The following is a 23,899-nucleotide window of genomic DNA, read 5'->3' as shown; positions in this document are numbered from 1 at the left end:
TGGCTGGGGAGAAGGATGTCTGGGCTTCCCTGCTTAGGCTGCTGCCCCCGCGACCCGACCTCGGATAAGTGGAAGAAGATGGATGGATGGATGGATATATTTTATTTGTTAAGCACAAAAAAATGTAACATTGGGTTATGAATCAGTCTAAGTCAATATTTAATTGTCGACCTAACAAAACGCATTTGGGTTAAAAAAAAAAACATTCTAAATGTTTTTATTTATGAATAATTTACTGTAAAAAATTTAAGTAATTTACTGTAAAAAAAATTAAGTAAATTACTTTCTGTAGTTAGAATGAAGTCAAATTTATATTTTTGCACTTTAATAACATACTGTATATGTATATGTAATTGAGCGACGCTTGTGTGCGTGTGCGCGCACGCGTGTGCATGTGCGTGTGCTCGCAGTAGGGGGCGGCGCCGGGACGTGCATCGATCAAGTGTGTGGCCAGTGGACGCCCCCTCGGCCCTGATGCACAACATATCAGTGCCCCGCCAAGCGGGAGCCGTCTTGTTTAGTTGCACACGACACACTAACAAGCACCACTTGCTGCTCACTTCCATCTTGGGGAGCCACCATGAACGAATCCATCCCCACCATGGACCCTCGCTGCCAGCAGAAGCCGCCGCTGGCTTTGGACATCATCCTCCGTGAGTTGACTCTGTTCCAACCTCATTTCCTTTAGTTTTCGGCTTTATTTATTCGGGAATTTGTATCATTTGTGAGAAAACGACACACTAATTAGAAACACATTGGACTTTCCTAATGGGGGGGTGCAAACATGTGGTATCGTCCAATGAATAGAACGTCCTAACAATATTTATTTGTAAAACCTTTATATTCAATTGAACTTTCTCGTTAAAATCTACCAAATTTGATGAATATAAGAGTAATGACGCGTTTTTGGGCAATTTGAATAATTGTTCGCGCTCATCGCTTACTCTTTGGTGGGCCAGTCCGTCGGCTGCTCATTAGCATGGAAACGCCCCTTTATACCATATAAGGAAATGACAAGCTGCGGGGCACATAAAGTGAGTTACTGAGGTTTTGTTCTTATATATTATATGTATAGAAAACATATAATTCTATATGACATAATTTTAATTAAGCATAGAGATTCAATTCAACATAGTTTCAAAATGAAGAATGCAACTGATGTGCTAGACCAGTGGTTCTCAACCTTTTTTCAGTGATGTACCCCCTGTGGACATTTTTTTAATTCAAGTACCCCCTCATCAGAGCAAAGCATTTTTGGTTAAAAAAAAAAGAGACAAATAAGTAAAATACAGCACTATGTCATCAGTTTCTGATTTATTAAATTGTATAACAGTGCAAAATATTACTCATTTGTAGTGGTCTTTCTTGAACTATTTGGAAAAAGATATGTAACAATAACTAGAAAACTTGTTGAAAAATAAACAAGTGATTCAATTATAAATTAAGATTTCTACACATAGAAGTAATCATCAACTTAAAGTGCCCTTTTTGTGGATTGTAATAGAGATCCATCTGGATTCATCAACTTCATTCTAAACATTTCTTCACAAAAAAAGAAATCTTTAACATCAATAATTATGGAACATGTCCACAAAAAATCTAGCTGTCAACACTGAATATTGCATTGTTCTATTTCTTTTCACAGTTTATGAACTTACATTCATATTTTGTTGAGGTATTATTCAATAAACATATTTATAAAGGATTTTTGAATTGTTGCTATTTTTAGAAAAAAAAAAAAAATCTCACGTACCCCTTGGCATACCTTCAAGTACCCCAGGGGTACGCGTACCCCATTTGAGAACCACTGTGCTAGACAATTTTATTTTTTTCCAAACCCTATATAATACATTTAGCAATGAAAATAACAATATTGATGTATTTTATACATCAATAAGAAATTATACCCTACAAACATAGGGAAATAAGAAAAAAAAGAATGAACAAACGTGTGACAGATAACACTTTAAAAATAAAATAAAAAGCATATAAAAGTATCAATCATTTAATATTCTTTGATGGTAATTGTTTTTATTATTTATTTTAGAATGTTTTTTTTGTTATAAGTGAGTTGTACATTTTTTTCAATTCAAAATTAAACAAAAAAAATCAGGTTTGCATGACATTATTCTGGATTTATGAATATGGAATTTGTGCAGACAGTTTATAGCAAATGCTCTTTTGTAACTCTTGTCCCTTTTTAAATAAATACCAGACTTTAACACACCATATAATAAATCACTGCACTATAATAACAAGTACAACCGAGGCCAAGTAAACGTGTATGTGTTTGTTTTCCCTTTAGCCAACGCTTAATATTTTTGTTGTAAACAGATTAATTACATTTCTGTTGTTAATGTATTCCCTGGTTGACAGTCCATGATGAAAAAAGCACATTAAACATAGAATATGTAATTTGAAAGTAAATTAATGTTGAGTAGATTAACTCTGAGCAGGTTCACCTTTTACACAGCACCGTTCTCCAATTCTCTAGCATTGGAAAGTGTCGCCAAATCTTTCAGTAGTATTGTTTATGTACTTTTTTTTTTTAAGCTAAACAGAAAGTTTGGGTGTAAAATTAAGTTAAACATTGTAAACTGAATATAGTCTTGTATAGACTAGAGATAATTATGTAATAGATAATAAATAATGCCTTATTATCCATCATGAAATAAGTTAATGTCTTAAATTATCACGGGAGAGTTTAGTTGGAAATATGCCATTTATGCCCTTATAATGGCATTGGAGGACATTTAAAAAAGCTAATGCATATTCCAGACAGGAACATATATAGGAACATATTCGAGGACTGAGGTCATCATAATAAAATAATACTATTTTTTTTAATAAAACAAAGTGTACAATCACAGAAAATGCAATAATTTTGTGATCAATTCTATGAAATATTTGGTGGATACCGTTATACATACTGTATATGGCATTATAAACAATAGAATGACTGATGTTTAGTTCGGTCTTTTTTGTTTTGTTGCATTCAAACAATATCCTCAACATTGAGTTGTTTATGGTTGAGTTTAACTCCTTTTTTTGCAATACACTCCATGATGTCCACCCACATGAATGACGTTTAGTTCCAAGCAACAAAATGGGAGCATTGATTCGACCTTCAAACATAGGAGTAGCTGCAGTCTTCTTTCTAAATGCACAACACATGTGTTCTTTTGCAAGCAGCGTGCATGTGGACTATGCATATATTGTATGTATGACTTTTTTATTTATGTCACACTTTTATTGAGTGAGTTTGAGTTTGAGTTTATTTCGAACTTGCATGCATACAACATGATACATCACAATTTCCAGTTATTTTCAACATGTTCAAAATGGAGTAGGAAGAAGCAGAGCTTATTTAGTCCTACCCCTTTTCCTTTACATAACTGTTGCTAAAACTTTTGTTCACTTCCAGTTCTTAATTTATTCACAATATACTCCATAAGGGTTAGTGCGTCTGCCTCACAATACGAAGTTCCTGCAGTCCTGGGTTCAAATCCAGGCTCGGGATCTTTCTGTGTGGAGTTTGCATGTTCTCCCCGTGAAAGCGTGGGTTCCCTCCGGGTACTCCGGCTTCCTCCCACTTCCAAAGACATGCACCTGGGGATAGGTTGATTGGTAACACTAAATTGGCCCTAGTGTGTGAATGTGAGTGTGAATGTTGTCTGTCTATCTGTGTTGGCCCTGCGATGAGGTGGCGACTTGTCCAGAGTGTACCCCGCCTTCCGCCCGATTGTAGCTGAGATAGGCGCCAGCGCCCCCCGCGACCCCAAAAGGGAATAAGCGGTAGAAAATGGATGGATGGATGGATGGAAGTAATCACAATAAAAATAAATGAATAAATAATACTCAGTGAAGTAAGTTACATTTCAAATGGTGAGATGAGTAAGATTATTTTGAAAATGACTGGATGGATGAAATAAATTCAGAATGTTTATCATGGTTCTTCTTCTTTGTACTTTGTAAACACTTTAAGTTTGAAGAATTTCTTGAAGTTGATCATTTTAGTACATTGTTTGATTGCTTTGCTTAATCCATTCCATAAATTAATCCCACATACTGATATACAATGGTCTTAAGTGTTGTACGTGCATACAAATGTTTTAAATTACTTTCTTCTCTGAGATTATATTTTCTCTTCTTTTTTTTGAGAAGAATTGTCGTATATTCTTGGGTAGCAGGTTTTAGTTTGCTTTGTGTTTAATTTTAGCTGTTTGCAAATTCACTATGTCATGGAATTTCAGTATCTTAGTAGTAATGGTAGTATGTGTATTTCATTTCAAGTAGCAATAGTAACACTGGTAAAAAATAAGTCGTAGCAGTAGCTAGTATTATAACTATTGTATTAAAGTCCAAATAGTACTGATTGTAGTTGTTGTAAAAGTTAGTAGGAGTTGTAAAGTTGAATTGTCATACAATAGTATTTGTAAAAGTAATAGTAGTATGAATATAACTATACAATCAAATATTCTTCTTAGGAGTAAAGAGGGAGTAGTAGAATGATGATGGATATTGCATATTGGAGTTTAATCAAGGAGTCATTGTAGTAGTAATAGTGGTAGTGTCCTGGGCATGACGTTAAAGTGCATCCGGCAGTGAATGCTCCTCTATGGGGTCTTGGGGCACTAGGAGGTTAACCCCTTTACTACTGCTACCCCAGGGGGCCCTTGGCAAAGGGCTAGTACCTCACTGCCCCCTAGCCAGGGATACAGTGAAGACCTCAATGGCGGTGCAGGCGGAAGATGGTAGATTTAAGAACTACCACATTGTCTGCAATGGCGGAGAAGGCTGCAGCAGAAATGGGTCCCCAGTCGTCTTGGACTCCATGCCACTGGACCCTGACCCAATTCTGTCAAGGATCGTGTGGTGACTGTCTGTGCACCAGTCTCCCCATGTAAAACAAAGTCATGCACAAGCCTCCTTCATAAAGGGATACACCCCTACCTGGAGGATCGTCATACTCGTTTGAGTGACCGCCGATGACGATGAATAGTGGTAGCAGTAATAAGCGTAAGTGGTAGTAGTAATAGCTTGTAGAATGCTTGAATATTGAAATGCACTGTATGTAGTTGTAAAAATGGGAAGAAGTAGTGGTTGTAAAAATTAGTAATAGTTGTAAAGCTTATTAGTAGTAAAACAAATAGTCAAATATTATTTTTTTCAAATATCGCATTTATAGCCCTTAATCACATGTGTCTGGAAGGGCTGCATAAACCACAATGGTATCGCTAGTCTGAACTCACATCCTGTGTGACCGTTTGCAACAGATGCCAAGCGGGTACAGTTTTTGCTAATTATTCATGATAATGTGAGAGTCCAAACCATTTGGGCAAGCGGAGGATTCTAAGAGATGTCCATCCAGGTCATGGAGGAGTGGTTCACACTGGGTCATGATTTAGGATTGCTAGCACTTTCTCCAGACTGGTATCTCATAAAAAGAGAAGAGGGGCTTGCCAAATGGTGTAAAACAGAGTCTATTTAAAAGATAGAGTATATAGATGAGTTTTAAGGTGGGATTAAAATACTTCTGCCGAGGAGGCATCTCTGACTTTTGCCGGTAGGGCATTCCAGAGTACTGGAGCCCGAATGATAAATGCTTCAGAGTCTGCAGACTTTTATTTTTTTTGTGGCGGCGTGGCTCGGCTGGTAGAGCGGCCATTCCAGCAACATGAGGGTTCCAGGTTCAATCCCCGCTTCCACCATCCTAGGCACTGCCATTGTGTCATTGGGTAAGACACTTTACCCACCTGCTCCCAGTGCCACCCACACTTGTTTAAATGTAACTTAGATATTGGGTTTCACTATGTAAAGCGCTGGAGCCTATCTCAGCTACAATCGGGCGGAAGGCCGCGTACACCCTGGACAAGTGGCCATCTCATCACAGGGCCAACACAGATAGACAGACAACATTCACACTCACATTCACACACTAGGGACCATTTAGTGTTGCCAATCAACCTAACCCCAGGTGCATGTCTTTGGAGGTGGGAGGAAGCCGGATTACCCGGAGGGAACCCACGCAGTCATGGGGAGAACATGCAAACTCCACACAGAAAAAATAATAGTAATATGAATATTGAATTACTTATAATAAGAACAATCTAATACTGGTACAAGTGAGAAGGATTTGTAAAAGTTAATAGAAAAAAAAACTTACTTTACTATATTTGATCCTACAAGACAGTGTTTTTCAACCACTGTGCCGCGGCAAACCCATGTGCCGTGAGATAGTCTTGTGTGCCGTGGGAGATGATCTAATTTTAAGTATTTGGGTTAATAATATTTTTTGCAAACCAGTAGTTATAGTCTGCAAATGATGTGTTGTTGTTGAGTGTTGGTGCTGTCGAGAGCTCGGCAGAGTAACCGTGTAATACTCTTCCATATCAGTAGGTGGCAGTAGGTGGCAGCAGGTAGCTAATGGCTTTGGAAGTAGCAGGAGGCAGCGTGCATAGAAAAATGGTGTCTAATGCTTAAACCAAAAATAAACAAAAGGTGAGTGCCCCTAAGAAAAAGCACTGAAGCTTAGGGAAGTCTATGTAGAACAAAAGTAAAACTGAACTGGCTACAAAGTAAACAAAAACAGAATTCTGGACGACAGCACAGACTGCGCCCACAATGTACATCCGAAAATCACATGACAATGTCCCCACAAAGAAGGATAAAAACAACTGAAATATTCTTGATTGCTAAAACAAAGTAGATGCGGGAAATATCGCACAAAGGAAGACATGAAACTTCTACAGGAAAATATCAAAAAACAATTGCAACAACGACTTTTTACTGTCAACTGAGTTTCCTTTTTTAATGGTTTCTCCTTGTGGTGTGCCTCCGGATTTTTTTTCAACGCAAAAAATGTGCCTCGGCTCAAAAAAGGTTGAAAAACACTGCTCTAAAACAGAATATGCAAGATATTTTCAAATGGCTAATTATGTTGTCACATGTTTGTACACAGAGTTGGACTTGTTTGGTGTGATCTTGTACTCTGTGCTCACCTTCATGGCGGTGGTCTCCATGCTGATCTTCATAGAGGAGTGTGTTTATATTTATAAGAAAGTGCCTGCCCACAAGAAAAGTACCATCATTTGGGTCAATGGAGCAGCACCCGTGAGAAAAACAATATTATTTCATCTCTCCTTACTTTTAACCTTTCCATGTGTGTGACTCTGCCGATCCTCCCTGTCCTTTTCTCTGCTTTGTGTGGCAACAGCTAATGTTATTGTTTCACATCAATAACTGTGTTTTTGTTTTGAAGGTGATTGGAACCATGTCCTGTCTGGGGATGTGGATCCCCCGAGCCACCATGTTTACTGATATGACCTCAGCTTGGTCAGTTCTTCTCCTTTTTTTCCTTCAACTTTATTGATCACCCTCTCATTATTGGTCGCCATCCCTGTCTGCAGCTACTTTGCCATAGTGGTGTTCAAGTTCCTCATCTTGATGATCGAGGAGGTGGGCGGCGACGAGGCGTTCCTGCGGCGGGCGCCAAAGCACCAATTAAGGATCAGCACGGGGCCATGTTGCTGCTGCTGCCCATGTCTGCCGCATGTGGCCATCACACGGTACACACTGATACACTTTTTATATCAAGTACCACACAACAATTGGACAGTGTAATTTACCTTCAGCCCGTGGGTCATACACTGATCCCAAATGCCACAAATCCAGGAAGTGACCTATGCATAGTTTCAGGGTGTCATCTTCATCCGACGCACCAACTTTGATCATAATCTGACCCAGTGGAGTTGACTTATTAGTGTATACTTTTTTGTGGCGAATCACCACACTGACTGTCAGTGTTTGTCATTGTAGCCTGCAGTGTAAGCTAAAATGCTTCACACTTTGTCGTCCTCCAGCTGTCTAGTATCCGTCATTTTGGTTTAGGTCTATTTGGTCACAGTCCCTAAGAGGAGTTTATAAAAATACAACCTCGGTTTTGGCCAAAAATGGCTGGTCCAAACTAGCTTGGATAATAGGGCCTTTAATTGATTGATTGATTGATTGATAGATACTAGTAGATTGCACAGTTCAATACATATTTTGTACAATTGACCACTAAATGGTCCACGTTAATCAATTTGTGGTAAAAATATATACTATCAGCATAATACAGTCATCACACAGGTTAATCATCATAGTATATACATTGAATTATTTACATCATTTACAATCCGAGGGGTGGAATGAGGAGCTTTGGTTGATATCAGTACTTCAGTCATCAACAATTGCATCAACAGAGAAATGGACATTGAAACAGTGTAGGTCTTACTTAGGAGGATATGTACAGCCAGCAGAGAACATAGTGAGTTCAGATAGCATAAGAACAAGTAAATACATTAGAAGTACATTTGATTATTTACATTAGGTTATTTACAATCTGTGGAGATGGGATGTGAATGGGGGAGGGTATTAGTAAAAGGTTGATGTTGCCTGGAGGTGTTGTTTTAGAGGGGTTCTGAAGGAATATAGAGATGCACTTACTTTTACACCTGTTGGGCTTAAAACAGGGATGTCAAACTCATTAGATCAGAGACCGCATGGAGAAAAATCTACTTCCTTTGGGAAGAAGATTGGTAAAATCACGTCACGATAACTTAAAAATAAAGACAACTTCAGATTGTCTTTGTTTAAAAATGGAACAAGTACATTCTGAAAATGTACATCTCATAATGTTGTTTTTTTAAACTTACATGTTGCAGTTAATAGTATTATATCTTTTATTTGTCTTTATTTATACTTTCTGAATAAATTATGTGATAATGTTCATCAGTCAACTTTGGTGTTAATTTTCAATCTATCAAGATAAAAAAATTATATCATAATCAAATTACAGGATGTTATTTATGTCGTTTGCTCATTTTCCTCTACTGGTGCACTAACATCATGTGCTTTATTGTTTTTACATACCGTTGTGAGAGGCGGGGCGTGGTCACGCGCCGCCTGCCGGCGATGGCATGCACAGGAGCCGGCTGGAAGCAAGATGACAGATGAGTGGATACCTCAGCTGGAACGAGTTATCTAATCACCTGTCTCTATTTAGCAGCATTGGTGACTGCAGGGCGGGGCTGAAAAGCCAGAAGGACCCATGAGGTGCTGAGGACGCCAGAAGGGTTGTGGGAGGACTGAGCGAGTTAAAACTTTGTGAATGAACGAACTAAGACTGAAAAGACTTGGGGAGTGAACGAAGAAGATGAACTGTTGTGAAAATTAAAAATGAAAAGAAAATCCTTTTGGGAACAAACAAAAGAAGAAATATTGTGTGTAAAAAGATTAAAAATAATTGTCAACTTGAACTCCTGCTGTGATCCTTCGGTCCTGAAGACCCCACGACACAAACCTGTCACAGTTGGCGCCCAACCAAGCAAGGACCGAGGAAGGATGACGGCCCCAAACCACCTGGAGGCACTGGGAAGAGTGCTGGCGGAGGTGTCAGCAGCCACCCAGCAGCAGATGGAGGCAAGCATGCAACAGACGCAAGTACTGCAAGCACTGGTGAGCCAGTCCAGAGGAAAGGAGAAGGGGAAGTGGACCGCCATGCAGAGGATGTCGGAGGGAGAGGACCCGCAAGTATTCCTCGACGTATTTGAGACCACAGCGACAGCATGCGGCTGGCCGGACACCGGGTGGGGTGTCAAGCTGCTGCTGCTCCTGGCAGGGGAGCCGCAGCGGGCGGCGCTTAGTCTCCCAGCGCACGCTCGGGTGCATTTCCCCAACCTACGCCGGGCAATATTAGACCGCATCGGCAGCCACCCGGAGGACCACCGACGCCGGTTCCGTGCCATGCGACTGGGGCCCGAGGACCGACCATTCGTGCTGGCGCAGCAGCTTCGGGATGCGGCCGTCCAGTGGCTGGAACCCCAGGAGGCCGATAGCAAGATGCTGGAGCGGATCCTCCTGGAGCAGTTTGTGGAGGCCATCCCAGCCCAGACGGCCGCTTGGGTGCGGTACCATCGCCCGCAGGACCTGATGGCCGCGGTGGCCCTGGCCGAGGATCATCTGGCGGTATACCGGGAAGGAAGCGCCAAGACTGCCGAAAGACCCACACCAGCGCCACGGGCAGCCGACAGATCCAGAGCAGCACCACGAGCGGCCGAGCGGCCCATCCCAGCACCCCGCAGACGGAGCTGGCAGATGCAGGAGGCCGCCAGCCCGGACAGGGACATGCACACACAACATCATACTCCAGCACTATTGAGGGGGGGAGAAGGGGATTATAAAATGTGTGACATTCCTCCCTCTGTCCAGGTTCCCGGCGCTGCGCAACAAGGGCTTCCCCCGCAGACGGCACCTCGAACGCCAGGGCCGGTGTGCTGGGGGTGCGGCCAACCTGGTCACGTGCGAAGGGAGTGCTCACTGATGGAGGTGGGGCAGGTGATACGGGTGGTCGAGCCCCCAGCACCCGCCTCCGATCCAGGGGAGGCGTACTGTGTCCCGGTAAGGGTTCAAGGGAGTATATACCGGGCAATGGTTGATTCGGGGTGCAAACAAACCATGATCCACCAAAACCTGGTTCGGCCCGGGGCGTTGAGCAGGCGACACAGGGGCGAATTAGATGTATTCATGGGGATGTGCACACGTATCCCATTGTTCCAGTAGAAATTTGGCATCGGGGACAAAAGCATAGTGTGAAGGTTGCTGTAAGTGCGCACCTTAATATTAGGGACAAATTGGCCGGGGTTTCCACTTCTCGTGATGCAATGTGTGGGGAGGCGTTCACGGACCGTAGGAAAAGGGAGTATCCGTGTGGTTCTCGGTGGCGAGACGGGGCCTTCCGCCACTGCCGAGCGGAAACCGGCGGGGGCTTCGCGGCACGCCCCCCCGGCCTCCTATTGGCATCCTACGGAGGAATTTCCCCTCGAGCAGTCGCGAGACGAAACTTTGCGCGCGGCCTGGGACCAAGTCGACTATATCGACGGTCAGCTAATCCGCCCGGGAGCGGCGCGGGTATTCCCTCATTTCTCCATTATGAGAGATAGGCTGTATAGAGTGACCCGTGACACTCAGACGGGAGAAGAGATCACCCAGTTGCTGGTGCCGAAACGCCACCGGGAAATGGTTTTCCAGGCGGCGCATGTGAACCCAATGGCTGGACATATGGGTTACGACAAAACACTTAATCAGGTAATGGCCCGGTTCTATTGGCCGGGCATTCGGGCAGATGTGCGCCGCTGGTGCGCCGCCTGCCCGGAAGGCCAACTGGTAAATCCAGCGGCCGTCCCGAAGGCGCCCTTGCGCCCATTACCGCTTATAGAGGTCCCATTCGAAAGAATAGGCATGGACCTCATCGGGCCATTGCACCCGAGCTCACGGGGATATCGCTTTGTGTTAGTCCTAGTGGATTACGCAACGCGCTATCCCGAAGCAGTGCCTCTGCGCTCCATCTCCGAAAGGAGCGTAGCGCAAGCGCTGTTTCAAATTATCTCCCGGGTCGGGATCCCGAAAGAGATCCTGACCGACCAAGGCACGTCCTTCATGTCACGCACAGTCAAGGAACTATACGGATTACTGGGTATCAAAGCGATCTGCACCAGCGTGTATCATCCCCAAACAGATGGGCTGGTGAAACGCTTGAACAAAACGCTAAAAACCATGATCCGTAAGTTCACGCACAAGGACAAACCAAATTGGGACAAATGGCTGGATCCCTTCATGTTTGCGATGCGGGAGGTACCCCAGTCCTCCCTAGGTTTTACACCATTCGAGTTGTTGTACGGCAGGAAGCCGCGTGGAGTGCTGGACATAATTAAAGAAAGCTGGGAGGAAGGTCCGAGCTCCAGTAAAACTGAAGTCCAGTACGTTATGGACTTGAGAGCAAAACTACACACATTGGGGCACTTATCACGGGAGAATTTGCTCCAAGCCCTAGAACGCCAAAAACGCACGTATAACCAGGGAACCCAGCTGCGAAAATTTGCACCGGGAGAAAAAGTCCTTTTTATTACTTCCCAGTTCCAGCTCTAAATTACTTGCGCGATGGCAAGGACCCTTTGAGGTCACACGGCAAATGGGGGATGTGGACTATGAGGTTCGGCGCTCGGACCGGGGGGCGGAGACACCCAAATTTACCACCTCAATCTGCTGAAAGCATGGAAGGAGGCGGAGCCTGTTTCCATGGTGACGGTAGTAAGAAAGGAGGAGGAGTTGGGGCCAGAGGTCCCGCGCTCTGCCCCTTCCCCACCCCTCCCCTGTGATGATCACCTCATGCTCAAACAGAAAGCGGATGTTGCAGCGCTGCAACAGCGCTTTTCTGATGTGTTCTCCGCGCGGCCCGGCCGCACGAACCTCATCCAACATCACATCGAGACCAGCCCGGGGGTTACGGTGCGGACTCGACCATACAGACTTCCCGAGCACAAGCGCAAAGTAGTTCAGGAAGAATTAAAAACCATGCTGGAACTAGGGGTGATAGAAGAATCCCACAGCGCGTGGTGTAGCCCAATCGTTCTGGTGGGAAAGAAGGATGGCTCAGTACGCTTCTGTGTGGATTACCGCAAGGTGAATGAGGTGTCACGTTTTGACGCGTACCCAATGCCCCGGGTCGGCGCGGCCGGACAGGTGCCCGGCCTGAAACTGACGGTGGAGACCTGTGAGAGGCGGGGCGTGGTCACGCGCCGCCTGCCGGCGATGGCATGCACAGTAGCCGGCTGGAAGCAAGATGACAGGTGAGTGGATACCTCAACTGGAACGAGTTATCTAATCACCTGTCTCTATTTAGCAGCATTGGTGACTGCAGGGCGGGGCTGAAAAGCCAGAAGGACCCAGGAGGTGCTGAGGACGCCAGAAGGGTTGTGGGAGGACTGAGTGAGTTAAAACTTTGTGAGTGAGTGAACGAACTAAGACTGAAAAGACTTGGGGAGTGAACGAAGAAGATGAACTGTTGTGAAAATTAAAAATGAAAAGAAAATCCTTTTGGGAACAAACAAAAGAAGAAATATTGTGTGTAAAAAGATTAAAAAGAATTGTCAACTTGAACTCCTGCTGTGATCCTTCGGTCCTGAAGACCCCACGACACAAACCTGTCACAACCCTATTTCCTTGAATTGCTGCAGGACATATAGTATGCGCCTGCCTTGAATAACTGCCGGGTCAAACTCGCTTCCCAAAATAATTAGCACATGCTTAGTATTACCGCCTGGTCAAACTCTTGACGTCACGAGTGACACTTCCCCTGTCATCATTTTCAAAATGGAGGAGGCTGATTTCTATACCGGTAATTTGAAATCGTATTAAGTGAAGAAGATTAAGAGCTATTCAGTAGGATTTAAGGTCCAAGCTTACATCACATTCAAATTTTTACTGCATACCTTTGGTAAGTGCCGGAGTGAGAAGAGGTTTTAAAATAATTAGCGTATGCTTACTTTTACTGCATGCCTTTGGTAAGCGCAGGAGTGAGAAGAGGTTTTAAATTAATTAGCACCCTGGCGGCAATTAAAGGAAATACGGTATGTAGCATAATCTACAAAGATAAAAAAATTGCTATTGCTATATCTAGTGGACACATTTAGAACAGCAGTTTCTTTCATTCAAAAATTTTGGCTCATTTTTATAATTACCAAACTCATCCTGCGGGCTGCATAAAATCTGTCAATACATTTGACACCCTTGGCCTAAAATCTATATCGCAATATATATATATATATATATATATATATATATATATATATATATATATATATATATATATATATATATATATATATATATATATATATATATATACCAGCCTCCTGTGATAATGATTATTTTGTGTGTAAATGAAACTAGAGCCATTTCAAAAGGCTTATAATGTAACTGCTAACGTATGTGGTAACGTTGTATTATATTCTTAAAACTATTATAGAGCTACATGCTAATTTACTGTTAATTTCTGGTTACTTTCATGGTTGTATCTACGCTTCTGTTAATATGTAATAATCATGTATTATTTTGCTGTTTGAATATTTTACATTAGTTTTGAGTGATACTACAAATTTGGGAATTGATACAAAGTTGTTAAAAGGGCTGTATTGGTCATACCAGTGCTGATAATTTTACTAAAAATATTCAGAAGGATTCAATATTTGATCACCATTATAATCAGACAAAAACACAGGATAGTGGTACAATCATATAAATGCAATACTAAAACAATTTCCTACAATTTGCTTTGATTTAAATAATTTTGTTTTTGCCTTTTAAAGGCCTCCTGTGTTCAGGGACTTATTTTCTGAGTTTGTAAAAAAATACCAAAAAATACCAACCATTATTTGATAATAGAAAATATTGATCGAACCAGTATCAACTGTATACTGATACTTAACTTGGTATTGTTACTAGGGCTGCGAATCTTTGGGTTTCCCACGATTCGATTCAATATCGATTCTTGCGGTCACGATTCGATAATATATATATTTTTTTTTCGATTCGATTCTCAATTCAAAAACGACATTTTTCCGATTCAAAACGATTCTGTATTCATTCAATACATAGGATTTCAGCAGGATCTACCCCAGTCTGCTGACATGCTAGCAGAGTAGTAGATTTAAAAAAAAAAAAAGCTTTTATAATTGTAAAGGACAATGTTTTATCAACTGATTGCAATAATGTAAATTTGTTTTAACTATTAAATGAACCAAAAATATGACTTATTTTATCTTTGTGAAAACATTGGACACAGTGTGTTGTCAAGCTTATGAGATGCGATGCAAGTGTAAGCCACTGTGACACTTTTGTTCTTTTATTTATTTTTTTTATAAATGTCTAATGATAATGTCAATGAGGGATTTTAATCACTGCTATGCTGAAATTATAACTAATATCGATACTGTTCTTGATAATAGTCATTTTTGTTTCAATACTTTTGGTTTGTTCTGTGTCGTGTTTGTGTCTCCTCGCAATTGCTCTGTTTATTGCAGTTCTGAGTGTTGCTGGGTCAGGTTTGGTTTTGGAATTGGATTGCATTGTTATGGTATTGCTGTGTAGTGGTTTGTTAGATTGATTAAAAATAAATAAACAAATAAATAAATAGATTTTTTAAAAATGAGAATCGATTCTGAATCGCACAACGTATTCGAATCGATTTTTTCCCACACCCCTAATTGTTACTGTCGATATTTGTATCGATCTGCCAACCACTTTTTTTTTTACATTCAAGAGCTCCAGCTTAGCGGTTAGCATATTTTCTAACACTGTTTTAGTGGAGCATGTTAAGCTATTCTCCGTCCTCCAGTAATAATGATACTTGTAATAAACTTTGTTGATCTGCTGCCATGGAGGTGAGGATTGGTAACTTAGAAGTGGCTTTGCAATGTGGAGGGACATTAGCCTTGAGTGAGGATGCAACAGTGCGTTGAAGATGCGTTTGTTGGCTTGTGGCTGTCACATTTGCGGGACACAGCTGACACAGAATGTGTCATCAACATGCATTATCACGATACAATAGTTTAAAATGCTCTATCGTCGGCTAAACTTATATAATTAATATCACTTAAAGGGACAAGTGGTAGAAAAATGGATGGATGTGTATAAATTAATCAATCAATCAGTCAAAGTTTACTTATATAGCCCTTTATCACAAATGTCTCAAAAGGCTGCACAAGCCACAAAGACATCCCTGGCAAGACAAATAAATAAAACACACATTTAACCCTTCTATTTTAAAATGTCCCATTAGCGCAGAGGTAAGTATGGTCAACAGCTCCAGATTGTCATTGTAAGAGAGTGTTATGGCGTTTCCTCTCGCCAGATAGGGGGAAATGTTTGTTGGAATGGATTTCAATTTTTCCTCATCAACTGACATGGCTTACGTCAGTCAGCACGGCATTGAATCCACATGGAAGCAATAGAAAAACGTGACACAGGCTTGTCTCTAAGCTCACTGGGTTCGCTGATTGGCTAACAGGGAACACCATCAGTCTTACTGGCTCATTGATAAGCCTGTCTCATGGAGTTTGTATTGCTGGAGTCGCTTTCCCTCTGAAATGTTTTTGTGTCCTTGATTGACACGTGCTCATATTTAACTCATTTTGGTTTACTTGAGATATTATTTTTTTTGACTCACTGTTTTAATTGCTTGTTTTCCTTTTGATTTATTATTCATATTTAAACTTGTAACAATATCGAAGCACACACAATCATAGAGTAGCAGTTCCAATTGGGCCTAATTTACATTTTTCCTAAATACAGTATGCATTGTTGTGCAATCCCTGTTCAGTAGTACCTCGGTTTTTGTGAGTAATCTGTTGAAAATGGAATGCTATAAAATACAAAACATTTTTTCCCATTGGAAACACTGTAAATCCAAGTAATCGCTTGGAGACAGAAATATTATGCTACGACTTTTTTATAACCATCTTTGTCAAAGTGCTGGCTCTCTCGACTTTCTATGACCCATCGTGGCTTATTTTCCAGTCATACTCAATAAAAAAGCACGTATTAAGTCACCCAATTTTAGTTGAATGAAAACCATGAAAGACATATTTTGGTGAAACCTTTTGCCGAAACCCTTGGTTTACTATTGTACAGTATTAGCAACGGCACTAATTAAAACCTGGTGCGGTCCTAATGAAGCGCAGATCTCTGCAGCCTCCATGAGCACATGCACGGTTCAGAGGTCACATGTGAGACTTTACGGATTCTTTTTTCTGTGTGTGTGTTTGAAGGTTATGTAAAACGTTTTGACGCTCCTGTGCACACTCTGTGCTTTGTAGGCAGGCTGAACACACTCCTGGCCATTCAACGGTGTGGAGAGTTAAAAGTCCACAAGCCAACTATTTTTTTTGTTCAAGCGATGGTAATGGCAAACAGATGCATTTCGCCCTTATGTTTGCATAACCAGAGGATGATGTGATCCCCATGCACTGAAAACAATAGCATTGCTGGTATTCCACTATACTTTTTTCAACCGTTTGTTTACAAAAACGCACACATTTCTTTTATTTCAGGCGCTCTCTTTTCCTGCTCAAACTTGGCTCCTTCCAGTTTGCTCTGCTCAAGATTGTCTTTACCATCCTGTCCATTGTCCTGTGGACCAACGGGACCTTCGACCTGGCTGATGTGAGTCTTTTGCTTTGACCTTAAAACTATGCCAATGTTATACCGCTATGACGATATTTGGCATTTGTGAACCGTTTTAAATAAGTCTTAAAACAGTGGGTTCCATTGCTAGGGCTTATAACATGTCTCTAATCGTGAAATTGTTGCTCTCACCGTTGTAATGTGATTGTGTGGGAGTGATAAATCGGCTCCTTGCCTCAATTCAACTCCTCGTCCCCTTCTTGCCCAAGCTGCATTAAAAGTTTGACGAAACAAACTATTTCATTAACTCAAGAGTACTCGACGAACACTCATGTTTCACTGACTCGAGTACTTGCCGAACACTCATGTTTCACAAGAGTACTCAACGAACACTCCTGTTTCACTGACTCACGGGTTGACAAAGAATCAACATTCACTAACTCACAGGCACTCGACAAAGACTCGTGATCTGACTTCTAAGTTGACGAAGACTGGAGTTTAAAGGGTCATATGTTTTTTTTTCTCTACATTTAAAACACTTCCTTGTGGTCTACATAATATGTAATGGGGGTTCGTTAGTCAAAATGTTGCATAGACAAGGTTTTACTGACCGTTTTCAAGCCGCCTTTAGACCATCTTTTTAGAATTTGCTATTTTGTGGCTGGTCCTTTTTACGTGGCTCCACTTTGACCGCGTCTTCTCCCCGTCACCCATGTTGTAGTCTTTAGCGTTTCAGTATGGAGTGTTGTTTGCAGAAAGAGAATTGACAGCTCAGATACCAGGAGGGAATTAATGTTCAACGATTTATTACATATATCGTCTATATATATATATATAATATATATATATATATATATATATATATATATATATATATATATATATATATATATATGTATATATATATTATATACTGTATATAATAATAATAAACAATACTAACTAACGATACTTAAACTAAGGAATGGAACGTGTGACCAAAATCCAAGAGTGTGTGTGGTGTTAAAGTATGTGTGTAATTAACTGTTGTGTTACTGTGATGTTGGATCGGGAAGCAGACGAATCCAAAAGGGGGCTATGCGAAAGGGGTCCGTGATCCAAGTGAAGTCCGTGGGGCAGAGAGAGAGAGGCGACAAGGTCCGTGTCCAGGCAGGGGTCGAGGATCGAGGGAGCCAGTCGAGATCCAGGGCAACGAAAGAAAAACACTGCGAGACAAGACAGGTGACAAATCAAGCCACAGAGAGGAAAAAGGGAGAGCGAGCAGAAAGCTTGTCGCTGGCGGTTCACCATCGAGAAACTAAGGTTCTGCAAGGATCCTATGGTCCACTGGTCCTTATACCGCTCGCCCTCATCAGTCCCAGTTGTGCAGATTGCTGATCGTCTGCAGGCTTGTCGCTGCGTGGGCGTGCTGCGCTAAGCGCGAACGGGGGCGTATTTGAGCGCGCTGCCAGCAAAGGTCCCGGCAGCTCCAGCTGTTCGAGTCCGCGCCGCGACACGGAGGCTACTGACAGATATAAGTTAGAACTATTCTCTACTTTATATTAGAAATAGCAACAGCGGAGGATGCATGTGCATGTACGAGCCAGTCTCAAGAGAACAGCAAAAAAGAAGGAGCTTATCGAATTACAATGGCGAACTCGCACAAAGCACTTTGGGTTCATTTTTACCATACATGGAGATATCCGATGATGTCACAGTTAGTAAACAACCTCACAAATGGGGCAAATTCCAAAAAGGCCTACTCAGTGGACTTGTGGCTAACGTGTCTGCCCTGAGATCAGTAGGTTGTGAGTTGAAACCCCGGCCAAGTCATACCAAAGACGATAAAAATGGGAGCCATTACCTCTCTGCTTGGCACTCAGCATCAAGGGTTGGAATTGGGGGATAAATCGCCAAAAATTATTCCCGGGTGCGGCCACTGCTGCTGTTCATTGCTGCTGCCCACTGCTCCCCTCACCTCCCAGGGGTTGATCAAAGGGATGAGTCAAATGCAGAGAACAAATTTCACCACACCTAGTGTGTGTGTGACTATCATTGGCACTTTAACTTTAACTTATATTTATGAAGAAAGGCAATATTGTTTTATAAATAGCTTTGCCATGCCTCTGTGGTTGGATTTCAAATTTTCGGGACAAACAGTTTGCAGATCCCAAATACATAAAATCAGATACCAGAAGGTAGGAACACATGGTTTTGCATAATTGGTCCCCTTTAAAGACTCACAAATACTCAACCATGTCTTCAGTTTCACTGACTCACAGCTACTTGACTTGTTACTGACAGTGTTATTCAACAAAGGCACTGATTTACAGGTTGACAAGTTACTTGACAACTCGTGTTCCACTAACTCAAGAGTGACAAAAATTTGAGTTTTAATGACTGCCGGGTGCTCAACAAAGATTGGAGTTTCACTCCGTCACAAGTTGATGAAGATTCAAATTTCATTGACTTACTGACAAAGAATAAAATTTCACTGACTCACAAGTTAACAAAGAATCAAATTTCACTGACTCACAAGTTGAAGAACAATCAAATTTCACTGACTCACGTGTTAAAGAATCAAATTTCACTGACTCACAAGTTGAAGAAGAATTGAAATGTACTGACTCACAGGTTAACAAAGAATCAAATTTCACTGACTCACAAGTTGACGAAGAATTGAAATGTACTGACTCACTGATTAATAAAGAATCAAATTTCACTGACTCACAAGTTGACAAAGAATAGAAACTCACTCACTCACGGGTACTCGACAATGACTCGTGTTTCACCAACTCACAGGTAGACAAAGACTCAAGTTTCACTGACTTACGGGTGAAAAAAAATTTTTTTTTTACTGGCTTGCAGTTATAAAGACTTTTGCATGGACTTATGGGTTGACAAAAACTCTAGTTTATCTGTACAACAGCCACTTGATGTAGACTGGAGTTTTAAAGACTCACTTGTAGGGATGATCCAACCAAGGTTTTATTCTGCCCATTCCGATCATTGATGAGTGAGCAGGGGCGTCACTAGCTTTTAAGGACAGGGGGGGCTTAGCCCTCAGGAGATGAACAGGATGTGAGCGAACGTAGCGCACATGTACAAAACTTCACAAATGGCTAACAAAGACTTGCAAATTATTCTTTGTTATTATTATTATTTCAATCGGTTAAGGAAATTAAATATATATGGAAGTCTGAATAGAAGTGAGAAACGTTTATGTATACTGTAAGAAAGACTTATAGTCCGTCTGCTGATCTAAAAAAGAGCCAAAGGGCTTGACATTAATGATGTCCCGTCGTCCCCGGGGGTTGGTAAAAAAAATGCACGGGACCATGGTTTTTAACCATTTTTTTCTTTTTCTCTTTATGTATTTATTCATTTTACATTTTATATTAAATGTCTTGGATTTTCCTCCCTCTGAAAATCCTATGAAATGTTTAACAAGTCATCCTATAATAATACAACAGCTATTAATGTAACAAATCAATGCAATAAAACAAAAATATTTTTAATGATGATTTTTTCATTATTTTAACAATAGGCTAATGTATACTACTTTATATAGAGTCTACAAGAAACACAAAACTTAAAAACGAAATTACTTTCAATTACAAACACAAGGTTTTGTGCAGCTTGACCACAGAGTTGAGAAGGAGCAAAGATCTTCAATATTTGTATGTGAAAATCACAAAGAAATCTTCTGGGGGAGGATGACGCCCCTACAGGTATTTGGTTTACAAACTTTCAGCCCCACCTAAAACAAAATTCACCAGCCACCACTGATTACGATGCATTCTCATTTTAGGCAAAACATAAGACAATACTCTCTTAACAGTATAACTGTAACGAGGAATAAGTCTTCAAGTAACAATATTCAAATACTAACTTTGTTGGGTAAGACAGACTTTGGTTTTATTCTGAATCCAGTGAAACATATTGGTGGTTTTAGCAGATTATAAAGACTTTCAGGTGTTTATATATGCTTAAGTATTGGCAGACACTTTTATCCAAAGCGACATACATAAAAGTAGATATAAAACAATCACTGTAAACATGATCGTTTAAGAGAAGAATGTAATTGAAAATATCAATACAAAGTGTCAAGACAGAATAAACTCTCTGCTGTTGCAGCAACAGAGATAAAGTCTATTGGTCCATAAGATATATAGATATCTAGTATATTCATACATTGTTTACCTAGGATATACACATGTGTATATATGACCTAATCATATTGTTTCTTCAACTTAAAAATAGCTGACCGTTTTTTCTCCTTCTCTGGGATTATTATTCCCAGTTTTGATTTTAGACGTCTGGTCACTTATAGCATATGAGAATATTCTATTACTGTTAAGCAAACTATGAACACGCCAAATCATGTCTCCTTTATCATAGTTACACGTATGACAAAAAAGTGTGTGAAAATCAGTGGTATTCAGTGAGATAAAATGCGCTGACAGTTCATTGTTCCTGCCAAATGAATTTTACTGAGTGGAGTGGATTACCACTCCAAGATGGCGGCTGCGCCTCTCTTCTCGTCAGCGCCAGTAGGCAGTAGCGCTCCCTACGCTGTGAAGTGAGGGGAAACTTGAGTGAATAATGACAGGTTATATGATTATTTATTGTAAACTCTTATTCGGGCCACTTTAAAATTTATATTTCGGCATGTATTTAAAAAAAAAAAGAAAATAAATACAAATAAAATAAAATATAATGCCAAATTATTTAGGGGGTTTAAGAATATTTTAGGGGGGCTTGAGCCTTGTGGCCTTAGGCCTAGTGACGCCCCTGTGAGTGAGATCAACCGATACCGATCACATGTACTCACTTTACATTTTTCTTTTTTATATATGGTGAGTGCTATTGACTGTTACACAATATTTGCACTAGTCCCTTATTCTCTTTTATCACATACAATTGTTTGCTCTAAAGAAAGCAAAAATTACTCTCTATTACTCATTTAAATTTTTAGTTTTTTGCCCTCAAATTCCTCCTGTGACCAGGAAATTATTCCATGAGTTTGTAAAAATGTACAAAAACATTATTGAAAAAACTAAAATATCGATCTAATCACTCTTGTATCGATTCTTTACTGATACCACCACTATTATCGACACTGCCAGTGTATGGATCGATCCGCCCTCCCGTTACATGTCATGTACTGTGACAATGCTGACACACCAACACCTGTTGTTACTCTATCCTCTCTTTAGACTCTAATCAATCTACTTATTAATTCCATGTTAATAACTGCTTACTTTCTGTTGTAATGTGGTTCCGTCTACACTTCTTAAACTTTACTAAGCGTTTGTTTCTCTGTGTTGTTTCAAGCTAGCTTGGTGGCTCGCTTAGCCATTAGCTTGCCTGCTCCTGGATTGCTCTTGGTGTGTAACATGTTTTGCCTCGTCCTCCCAATGATAATGCTACTTGATAATGATACTAAGAAATGCAGTTTATTTTCCAAAATGAAGAGGATTATTATTAATTGAGGGAAGAGGGCAAGAGGTGCCACACTGTGTATGGAGACACATAATTAGCTGCTGGCAGCTTGGGGAACCAAAATAAGTAGATCTGAGTTTTTTAGCTGGCAATAAAACACATAAATCGCCAATGGCCGATCACAGACTTTCTGTCGGCACATCCCTACTCACGGGTACTCTACAAAGACTCCACATGCACTTTGTGACTATTGACACGAGTTAATTGAGTATGTGATTAACTTAAGTTAGTGACTAATGAAAACTCAAGTCCGTAATAGAAATGGAGTTTCCCACCAGGACATGTGTCACTGTTGGATCATTAGTAAAAAGTCCTGCCTTCATGTCTCTGCTTGTATTCTTCAGCTGAGCATCACAGGATCAGCAATATGGATCAACCCCTTTGTGGGCATCTTGACCATCATTGCCCTGTGGCCCGTAGCCATCACTTTCATGCACCTCAGGATCACTTTACGCAGCATCAAGATCATCCCCAAGTACGCCATGTACCAGGTAACACTCCACACCTCCACTTGTTTCGCCCCCACGTTGTGACTGCTAACTCCAACAAGTGTTTACATGTCCACAGCTGGTGCTGATCTTGAGCCAGCTGCAGAGTGCGATCATCAACATTTTGGCTTTGAACGGAACCATTGCCTGCGCGCCGCCGTTCTCTTCCGCCGCCAGAGGATATAGTGAGTAATCATAACCCCTCTCCGTCAGCTTTTGTGTTCCTGACCGCTCCCCGACTTTTTTGTTACAACACGCTGCTCCATGTGCGTCTCCTCAGTGATGAGTCAGCAGCTGCTGATCCTGGAGATGTTCATCATCACGCTGGTCACACGTCTGCTGTATCGCCGCCTTTACGACCCGCTGCCCGAGGAGGAAAGCGACGACAGTGACGAAAACGCCAAAATGGTTACCTTGCAGAAAGCTGTATGAGTAGGTTGTGAAGGTGCCATTTTGTTTAATGCGTGCACGCCATTTGTATCCCGGTGTGTGGATTTCATCAGGCGATGATGGGGTGTTCAATTGACTGGGCAGACTTCCTGGTTGCACAAACTTTAAGGAGTGGAGGAACTTCACTGCCAATTCTTCTCAGGTTGTTGCCATCATAAAACCTCAAAACATTGGGGCAAGAACATTTTGCGTTTCAAGTGTCATAGATAATTATTTTGAGAGGGGATGTTTCAATAGATAATTTTTATTACTGGGATGAATAAGAATATACCTGTTGAATATAATGGATGCCAATATATAAATATTTTAAATGCATCACGTTCCCTATTAAATAATTGCATTTTCAGGGATTTTTGTTTGTAAGTTTTGCTTGTTTGCAATTTCTTCATAGAAACATACAGGAAAAGATTACTCTTGGTAAATATTTCATCAGTGGTGTGCCGTCAGGGCCAGCAAGGCCTTGTCTGCTGGCCAAC

At 41.1% G+C, this 23,899-nt stretch overlaps 1 protein-coding gene across 1 annotated transcript; it reads left to right on the top strand.

Moving 5' to 3' along the window:
* The first annotated feature begins 468 nt into the window (after nt 1-468).
* Nucleotides 469-23,769, top strand: slc51a (solute carrier family 51 member A). Its single transcript, XM_061922039.1, has 8 exons — nt 469-653; nt 6,962-7,113; nt 7,262-7,335; nt 7,410-7,568; nt 16,929-17,040; nt 22,830-22,976; nt 23,053-23,158; nt 23,254-23,769. The coding sequence occupies exons 1-8, from the start codon at nt 581-583 to the stop codon at nt 23,403-23,405; spliced, it is 975 nt and encodes a 324-aa protein (XP_061778023.1). The 5' UTR covers nt 469-580; the 3' UTR covers nt 23,406-23,769.
* Nucleotides 23,770-23,899: the final 130 nt, after the last annotated feature.

This window comes from Nerophis ophidion, linkage group LG15, assembly GCF_033978795.1.
Source record: "Nerophis ophidion isolate RoL-2023_Sa linkage group LG15, RoL_Noph_v1.0, whole genome shotgun sequence".
NCBI classification, from domain to species: Eukaryota; Metazoa; Chordata; class Actinopteri; order Syngnathiformes; family Syngnathidae; genus Nerophis; species Nerophis ophidion.
The sequence above is the reverse complement of the archived record's forward strand: the minus strand, read 5'-3'. Positions and strand labels throughout refer to the sequence as shown.